This window comes from Notolepis coatsorum, assembly GCF_963971535.1.
Source record: "Notolepis coatsorum genome assembly, contig: SCAFFOLD_1044, whole genome shotgun sequence".
Lineage (NCBI taxonomy): Eukaryota > Metazoa > Chordata > Actinopteri > Aulopiformes > Paralepididae > Notolepis > Notolepis coatsorum.
Genome location: NW_028170295.1, coordinates 7167 through 17500, shown reverse-complemented (window position 1 = coordinate 17500; position 10334 = coordinate 7167). Strand labels below are relative to the sequence as shown.

General features: G+C 41.5%; 1 protein-coding gene across 1 annotated transcript in view; it reads right to left on the bottom strand.

Moving 5' to 3' along the window:
• Positions 1-9507, bottom strand: part of LOC311248563 (dynein light chain Tctex-type 3-like) — a 22767-nt gene extending 13260 nt beyond the window's left edge. The window contains exons 1-3 of the mRNA XM_084339426.1: positions 9455-9507; positions 2090-2333; positions 856-897 (exon numbers count right to left, since the gene is read on the bottom strand). Of these exons, the coding sequence (XP_084195552.1) occupies positions 856-897; positions 2090-2116 (69 nt within the window). The 5' untranslated portion in view covers positions 2117-2333; positions 9455-9507. The remainder of the gene's footprint in view (positions 1-855; positions 898-2089; positions 2334-9454) is intronic.
• Between the last annotated feature and the right edge of the window lie 827 nt (positions 9508-10334).

Genomic DNA, 10334 nt, shown 5'->3' with positions numbered 1-10334 from the left:
TTTGATCTAACGTTACCTCGATCTGACGTTACCTCTTTGATCTGATGTTACCTCTTTAATCTGACGTTACCTCTTTAATCTGACGTTACCTCTTTAATCTGACGTTACCTCTTTAATCTGACGTTACCTCTTTAATCTGACGTTACCTCTTTAATCTGACGTTACCTCTTTGATCTGACGTTACCTCTTTAATCTGACGTAACCTCTTTGATCTGACGTTACCTCTTTAATCTGACGTTACCTCTTTGATCTGACGTTACCTCTTTGATCTGACGTTACCTCTTTAATCTGACGTTACCTCTTTAATCTGACGTTACCTCTTTAATCTGACGTTACCTCTTTAATCTGACGTTACCTCTTTGATCTGACGTTACCTCTTTAATCTGACGTTACCTCTTTAATCTGACGTTACCTCTTTAATCTGACGTTACCTCTTTAATCCGACGTTACCTCTTTAATCTGACGTTACCTCTTTAATCTGACGTAACCTCTTTGATCTGACGTTACCTCTTTGATCTGACGTTACCTCTTTGATCTGACGTTACCTCTTTAATCTGACGTTACCTCTTTAATCTGACGTAACCTCTTTGATCTGACGTTACCTCTTTAATCTCTTTAATCTGACGTTACCTCTTTAATCTGACGTTACCTCTTGATCTGACGTTACCTCTTTAATCTCTTTGATCTGACGTTACCTCTTTGATCTGACGTTACCTCTTTAATCTCTTTGATCTGACGTTACCTCTTTGATCTGACGTTACCTCTTTAATCTCTTTAATCTGACGTTACCTCTTTGATCTGACGTTACCTCTTTAATCTCTTTGATCTGACGTTACCTCTTTGATCTGACGTTACCTCTTTGACTGTGTTTGTTGCATCATCTGGGTTGAACGACCCCTGGAAATAGAACAGAACAGAACTGAGAGAAGGTTGCAGAAAAATATATACGATATACTGTGATGTTAAATCAATTACAGTGGCGCCAAGTAGCCACAGAAAGATATCGGCAATCCCATTTTGTTACAATAAAAATGGCGAGTTAGACGAACAGACGGAAAGCATTATCTCATTAGATGAAACACAATATGTATATATATTAGGGGTGGAACGATACGCATTCGAACCGTGTACCGTACGGTACGACCCCCACGGTTCGGGGCGTCTGTGTATCGTACGGTTCAGATGACGCGCCCGTCCCGTCCCTCTCCCGTGACTCGGTAAAAAAGAAAACTCCCTCGTCCCGAGATCCCGACTGAAGTTACAGAAAAAACTACTCCCGTCCCCAGCGGGTAGTAGCTAGGGATGGGACTTTCTAGCAAAAGCCCCCCCCCCCCCCCCCCAAATGTATATAAAAAAAGTATATTAAATTATTAAATTTTTTTTTATCAGCTGACCGACAATAAATCAAAATGACACCATTCACCATTGTAGCCTCTAATAATAACAGCATTGCATCGGCCTATCAACCTGTTTTAATTTAAAAAAAAAAACAGAAACAGTAGCATGTGCATCTTTTAGATAAATGATAGGCTGCCTCTAAATATAAAAATGAATGAAATAGGAAATCTCCATCTCTGCTTATTTTTTTTAAAGCAAACTACAAAGAAAGTCTCATATCCAAAAGTAGCAGATAGATAAATAGGTCATACATGTAGCAGATAGATAAATACATGTAGGTGTGCATTTGGTGATGTGGGTGGGTAGGTTTGTAGGCAGGTGGGTGTGTGGTTATGTATTATTATTATTATGTACACAGTATACAGTATGTACTGTGTGTATGTATGTTTGTATTAACACATATCTTTTGAATGTATTACTGGTATTTTATAACATGTATATTTTTGTATGTTGATTTTATAAAACAGGGGAAGTTCCGATAAGCCTCTATAGGCTTCTAACTTCTCCTTCACAATATGGTTATAACTCATTATGTATTGTTTTTACTTTTGTTTAACTGTGTTAATAAATAAATACGAAAAAATACAAATCCCATATAAACCCTAAACCAGTGTCTCAGCTTGTTGTGTTAGAACCAGTGGTTTCTCGACATTAATCTTTACATTCTTATTATTAAATCTCTTCTACACACCTCGTCTCCGGGTTGATACTCTTCCATCCTGCTCTTCTGGAGATATTAGTCTTAATGTTTCCAGTCAGATTATTAGCTGCAACACTTTATTAACACAGTTCTGTTCTGCTGGACTTCCTGGTCGCGTCACAACGAGCTGCCGACGACTGTGTCCAGATTAGAGAGGGACCCGCTGTGTTGAACAACCACACCTTCTCCGGCTGCTGCCCCCTGGCGGCGGTGGATGGAACACACTGCGGAAATACTGGATAGCAGTGGTGGTCAAAAGTAGAAATAAAACAAACAACAAATACAACATAATAATACTAGCCTGATAGGATATTACTCTGGTAAATAAAAGTCCATTCAAAAGTACATGTAAGCAAACGTGGGTTCAGCCCCCAATTCATGGACCTTTAAAGGTTATGTCCTCTAACAGAGTCCATTCTCTTCGGTTCAAATAACAAACTCAGCAAGACCGACGGCTTCTCGGTTACAGTGGGTGACAATATTATCACAAGGAAAGATGAAATTACCTACCTGGGTTCCATCCTAGAGGCTAATCTTTCCTGTGACAAAATGGCATCCAATGTAATAAAAAAAGTCAACCAACGAACGCGTTTCTTGTACCGGATCTCCTCTCTGGTAAACAAGAATACCCTGAAGACTCTAGCAGGAGCACTCATTCAAGGGTACTACGACTATGCTTGCACCTCATGGTACCAAAGCACCTCAAAGGCACTAAAAAACAAATTACAAACATCTCAAAACAAGCTAGTCAGACTACTACCAGTGGCGTCGCGTGGGTAAAATAATAGGGGAAGCCAAAAAAAAATTATTAAAAAAAAAATTATTAAATATTTTTATTAATAATTTTTTATTTTTTTTTATTTTTTTAAGTCAAGCAGTCACCATGTACACTACAGTATGGCTCGGCGGCCAGTCAAACTTTATTTTTATTTATTTAACAGATTGCAGAATGGGTACAATACAGTACGGCTCAATACACACAATTGTATAAGGGGATGCAGACCAGTGAAAGACGTTTGTCTTGTTTACATCAGGGTCATTAATACTGCTGGAGCATTGGTTAATTTTTGGTCCGATTTTTCCTTGCGCGATTTTGCGCGCCGCGTGGGAGCAAATTCGAGACACATATTCGGTTGCAAAAAGGTGTCCCACGGTCTCCTCTATGGCCGTGAATATTTTCACGCGGATCGGAATCACGGCGCGCCCGTGGGACACTTTTCCGTTTCGGCGAGTTTATTCCACGCTTTCTGTTTTCCTTTTCTAAGCATTTTAGGGGCTACATGTGAATCAATAAAAGTTGCGGGACGCCCAGATGTTTCCACGATAGAAAGCTCGCGTGGATCCCATAATAGGCTCACTTAATACAGCGTTTTTAAAATCACGCAACATTTTCAGGGTCGCGAGCCGACCTTTTCCCCTCGTTTTCGATGATGGAAGTGATTGAGGAAAAGCTTCGGCACGCCGAGAGGTCCCCGTGGATTTAATCTCGCGAGGATCGGGGCAATATTCGGCCCGTGGGAACAGTTACGGGTTAATACAATGTTCAGAGTGCAGAGGGGAAAATATGCTGAGTATTTTCCTCTCAGCCCCGTTTTAAACTTTTAGGGTGTGGCAGTCAGCTCGAATCTGATTGGCTAGGATCGGATTTGGACTCTATAATGCTGGAAGCCTGGAGAAAGAGACCTACCATCTGCCTCCTATCCTGCTGCAGTGAGCATAGTGAGGCTGACAGTGTGTTAGAGGGAGTGAGAAGGAGAAGAGGGAGACATTTAAAAAAAGAAAAAAAAAATTATAACACAGATGCTCAGATGAAAAAGAATGTAAACTATATTAATTTTTTTTTTTTTTTTTTCATATTTCATATTTGATATTAATTCATATTTTAATATTAGGGAGGCATGGCTTCCGTTGGCTTCCATAAGGATTTGCCACTGACTACTACTTGACCTGACTCCTAGAACCCACCTCACCCCTGCCCACTTTGACAACCTAGGATGGCTTAGAGTAGACGACAGAGTACAGCAACTTGCAATGGGCCTGGTCTACAAGATACACTACGCGACCAAGGTACCCATGTACATGTCAAAATACTTCCCAAAGGTCAGTGAATACCACGATCACAACACCAGAGGGAGCTCCACAAATCATGTAAAACCCAGATTCGGCTCAAACAAGGGACTAAACACGTTTCGCAATTATGCCACATCAATGTGGAACGCCCTGCCTAAAGCTGTAAAGGAATGTGAATCACTACCCACCTTCAAAAACACTCTCAAAAAACACCTACGTGAGACTGCAATTCGAAACTGGCCCCTACAAATGTCCTAACCTAGTTGTACAGTAAATGACCAAGTAAGGCTTTGTCAATATTCCAATGTACAGTGTAAAATGTGTGTGTGTCCCCTTCCCAACCCCCCCCCCCACCTCCAATGTACAGCCCTCACCCAACCCCACCCCACCCAACCAACCTCCTCCAATGTACAGTTTCTATGCCAAATGTATATACACTCCTTTTCTGGACACTTTTGTATCACAAACAGTACTGTATTTGCAAATCTGATATGTCATAAATGTATAGATGTAGCAGTACTGTCTATCTGTATGTCATGTATGTCATATATGTTATGATGAATTGAAAATGGGGGACCCTGATGTAAACAAGACAAAAGTCTTTCTCTGGTCTGCATCCCCTTAACAATTGTATGTATTGAGCTGTACTGTACTGTACCCATTCTGCAATCTGTTAATAAACTTTTCAATCAATCAATCAATCAATGTCATAGTTTACATTTACATTTAGTAATTTAGCTGACGCTTTTATCCAAAGTGACTTACAAGTTCTGTACGACAAGTCATCAGGAAGGGCACAACTCTATCAGCTGAGTAACAATGTTCATCAAAGTGTTGAGTGCAGGTTAGTTTATTAGGACAAGTGCAGGACAGTAAGGTTAGTTAGGGTTAGATTTTATTTTTATTTATTTATTTATCCCCCCCCCCCGCCCCCATTATTTCAGATAATGGTTGAAGAAGTGCGTCTTTAATCGGCGGCGAAAGATTGGACGGCCCACTTAATAGTAGTTGGTGGTCCACTTAAAGCAGGCTCTGATTACTCTCTCCAATGTTCATAATTCATACATGTCACTGTGGTCTAAGGCAGTTTACAAGTATTAAGTGAACATGAGCGACTCTCTCCCATATCTAAAACTAGTGTGCTGAAATTAAAACATGTGATTAAAATGTCATCAGGTAAAAAATCTGAAGCTGCTCCAGAGAGAGAGAGAGAGAGAGAGAGAGAGAGAGAGAGAGAGAGAGAGAGAGCGAGAGAGAGAGAGAGAGAGAGAGAGAGATTCACTGTCTGTGGGGCAGACTTTATACCTGATGACATCACAAGTTTGGTTTTGGGAGAGAGAAGCTCATGTATTCAGATAGTGATGAGTTATTTTATACTTATCTATTTTTGCCTATCACAGTCTCTGGAGCGTAACAGAAAGAAGCATTTTGTATAAAAGTATTCTGTACTTCTGTATGACAACTAATAAATAAAGAAACTAAAGAATACATTAACATTATGGGAAATGACCGTCTTCTCCAGAGTCAGACTAGAAGACAGAGACCAGTTTCTTCTCTGTGTTCAGTAGAAAGCTATACTGCTGCAAGCTAGCCTAGCTTAGCACAAATGAATGAAAGCGGATATGGACCAGCTAGCCTAGCTTAGCACAGATGAATGAAAGCGGATATGGACCAGCTAGACTAGCTTAGCACAGATGAATGAAAGTGGATACGGACCAGCTAGCCTAGTTGTTGGCCAGTATCCGCTTCCACTTATTTGTGCTAAGCTAGGCTAGCTGGTCCGTATCCGCTTTCATTCATCTGTGCTAAGTGTAACCGGTCTCGTATTGCTCTGCGTTGTTTCAAATTCCGATTCGACCCCTGCGTTTAAAAGGATATCCCCTCTGAGCTCTCAGTCTGGATGCCTCTGGGGAGTGAGTTTAAAAGGATATCCCCTCTGAGCTCTCAGTCTGGATGCCTCTGGGGAGTGAGTTTAAAAGGATATCCCCTCTGAGCCCTCAGTCTGGATGCCTCTGGGGAGCTGGTCCATATCCGCTTTTATTCATTTGTGCTAAGCTAGGCTAGCTGGTCCATATCTGCTTTCATTCATTTGTGCTAAGCTAGGCTAGCTTGCAGCAGTATAGCTTCTACTGAACACAGAGAGGAAACTGGTCTCTGTCTTCTAGTCAGACTCTGGAGAAGACGGTCATTTACAATATATAAATAAATAAATATATATAAATTAACATAAAATGTAAATACTAAAATAGCTTACCTAAGAACTGTACTTGGAAAATAGGCTACTTAGTAAAGCCTCGACTTTAGTTACATTTTAACAACGAAAATAAATACTTCAAGTAATTAGACAATGAAAAAGTATTAGACTTCTTCTCTGACCTTTGATTTGGTTCTGCATAATCGTATTCATAACACACACACACACACACACACACAGACACACAGACACACAGACACCTTCTGCCATAACATTGATCAAAAAACGATCACAGACAAGTTTATAAATCAAACAGGTTTACTGGTATCACAGAAGAAAATAAAATCACAAATAATAACCGAGACACACAGAGTCAGTGAATGTGTTGCTTCATGTTTCCCTGAAACAGCCACACATCACGTGTAAAGTGCACGTGTGCTTCAAATGTCATTAAGCAATAAATAGTATTTACATTCTCACAGTAAGAGGAAGAAGAAAGCAAGATCCCACTTCAGGCGCGCGCTGCCCTCTAGAGGCTGGTGGGGAACACACAACCCAAACTACCACCACGTACCAAACCACAGAAACACAGGCCACACAGTTTAGTGCACAGCAATAAGGAGATCCCAGAACTTGAATTGATAGAGGTTTCTACGGCAACGCGATAAAAATCCTTAGCAGCCATCTTTTTATTTATTTTTTTATCTTTTTTTCCCTCCTTTTTCCTCCGTTTTTCTCCCATCCCAATGTTAGTCGTTATGCCAATTCCCAATCCCCCTCCTGGTCGTTGCGCACTCTGCCCCCTACCGTCGGTCTGGGAGGGCGGAGACTATCACATGCTTCCTCCGACACATGTGTAGCCAATCAACCGCTTCTTTTTCACCTGGCAGCGCGGACTCTCACTGAGAGGGTGTAACGTGTGGAAGGATCACACTACCCCCCTCAGATCCTTTCCTCGCTGAGCAGGCGCCCCGACCGAACTGTAGGAGTCGCTGTTTACAACGACCAGGACCCACCCACCAGCTTTGCCACCCCTAACACTGCCAATTGTGTTAGTATGAACGACCAGCCAAGCTGGTAGCAACGCCCGTTGGTGGCGTGCGCCGTGCCCACTACACCACCTAGCCGCCCTCCTTAGCAGCCATCTTAAAGTGAACCCAAAGAATTATATTATAAACCAAAGGAGATCACCCACGATACTCTAGGAGAAGCCGCTTCTATCTATTCAAGTTCCACGATAGAGATCTTGATAATACTTGGGAGACGAAGAGGGGGGTTGATCTCAGGAAATAGGCCACTTGTGACAAAACGGTTTCCCGCCAAAATGAGTTGACTATTTTATAAAAGAGTAACTGTCATGAAGTTCAAACTGAAAGACAAACTCTATTCAATACTAGTGACTTTATGAGACCAGACCTGTGCTTTAAAACATGGTTACATTAAAAGAAATACGCTATAATCATTTATACTCTAGAAATATTGAGCAACAAATAACAAATGTATATACTTACATATATTGCTTTTAAATTTTTTTTTATTATGAAAGCTCTCAGTTGTAGTGGTTGCTGTCTTAAAAAGGACCATACTGGTCTAAATATGACGTTTACTAATCAGTACACATTTTACATTACCCCTGACCATTTTCCTGAGCATACCGGCGTTCGGACATTTACAGGGGCCAGTTTCGAGTTGCAGTCTCCCTTAGGTGTTTTTTGAGAGTGTTTTTGAAAGTGGGTAGTGATTCACATTCCTTTACAGCTTTGGGTAGGGCGTTCCACATTGATGTGGCATAATTGCGAAACGTGTTTAGTCCCTTGTTTGAGCCGAATCTGGGTTTAACATGATTTGTGGAGCTCCCTCTGGTGTTGTGATCGTGGTATTCACTGACCTTTGGGAAGTATTTTGTCATGTACATGGGTACCTTGGTCGTGTAGTGTATCTTGTAGACCAGGCCCATTGCAAGTTGCTGTACTCTGTCGTCTACTCTAAGCCATCCTAGGTTGTCAAAGTGGGCAGGGGTGAGGTGGGTTCTAGGAGTAAGGTCAAGCAGTAGTCTGACCAGTTTGTTTTGAGATGTTTGTAATTTTGTTTTTAGCGCCTTTGATGTGCTTTGGTACCATGAGGTGCAAGCATAGTCGTAGTACCCTTGAATGAGTGCTCCTGCTAGAGTCTTCAGGGTATTCTTGTTTACCAGAGAGGAGATCCGGTACAAGAAACAAGTTCGTTGGTTGACTTTTTTTATTACATTGGATGCCATTTTGTCACAGGAAAGATTTGCCTGAGAGAGAGGGAGAGAGAGAGAGAGAGAGAGAGAGAGAGAGAGAGAGAGAGAGAGAGAGAGAGAGAGAGAGAGAGAGAGAGAGAGAGAGAGAGAGAGAGAGAGAGGGAGAGGGAGAGGGAGAGGGAGAGGAGAGAGAGGAGACAGAGAGGAGAGAGAGAGGAGACAGAGAGAGAGAGAGAGAGAGGGATCTAATAATTATTTGGGTGGTATCGCCATCTTGGGGCTCGGGATGACAGTCTACCAAATGAACCTTTCAGGAGTAAATAGCTGTGATCTGATAGTGCATTGGGCACCATTTCCACATCATAGCTATCAAATAGTCTAGGGGATGCAAAAACATAATCTATTCTGGAAAATGTCTTGTGTCTTGCAGAGCGAAAAGAGTACTCTCGGGCCGTTGGGTTGAGTAATCGCCATAGGTCATTTACACCTGTATTCTTGGTCCAATCCTGCATGTTTCTGATCATTGGAAATGGTGGGATTAGATTTATCCATCACGGGATCCCAAATATTATTTGTATTACTGAATGAAACTGTAAACAGAGAGCCTATTGGGATGCTAGATCCTAATGTGAAACACTGTGATTTACCTCACCTTGCTACTGTCTATCTTTTTTATGCTCGCTTATGCCTGTATTTTTTACTGTTGTGAAGCACTTTGAACTGCAACCTCTGTATGAAAAGTGCTATACAACATAAAGTTATTATATATATTAAAATAAATAAACTAACCCTAAATTAAACATATATTTCTTAATACATTATGTCTGCGTTGTTCAGAAGTGTATTTACACCGCGGTGTGACTCTCACCTCCAAAGACTTCCCCGTCACACTGACCCGGCTCTGGGGGGACTGACCCGCGCTCTCTGCACATTTATCACTCTCTGCGCTGTTCTCCTCCTCTTCCGCCTCCTCTTCCTCATCTTCTTCCTCCTCTTCCTCATCTTCCTCATCCCCACTCATTTGATCTGCTTGTAAATCCTGCCAAAATATATATTGTACATATAATTAAAGATGTCAAAGCTTGTGTGAAACTTTACGACAAACAAGATACCAGGAATACAAACACGGGATGACAACTGCCTCTATAGCACCACCTACTGGAAGAGACGAGGCATTACAAGAGAATGCTGACCATTTTACCGGTTGGAATATAATATACTGATTGATTGATTGATTGAAAAGTTTATTAACAGATTGCAGAATGGGTACAGTACAGTACAGCTCAATACATACAATTGTTAAGGGGATGCAGACCAGAGAAAGACTTTCGTCTTGTTTACATCAGGGTCCCCCATTTTCAATTCATCATAACATATATGACATACATGACATACAGATAGACAGTACTGCTACATCTATACATTTATGACATATCAGATTTGCAAATACAGTACTGTTTGTGATACAAAAGTGTCCAGAAAAGGAGTGTATATACATTTGGCATAGAAACTGTACATTGGTGGAGGTTGGTTGGGTGGGGTGGGGTTGGGTGGGTTGGGTGAGGGCTGTACATTGGAGGTGGGGGGGGGGGGGGGGGGGGGTTGGGAAGGGGACACACACACATTTTACACTGTACATTGGAATATTGACAAAGCCTTACTTGGTCATTTACTGTACAACTAGGTTAGGACATTTGTAGGGGCCAGTTTCGAATTGCAGTCTCACGTAGGTGTTTTTTGAGAGTGTT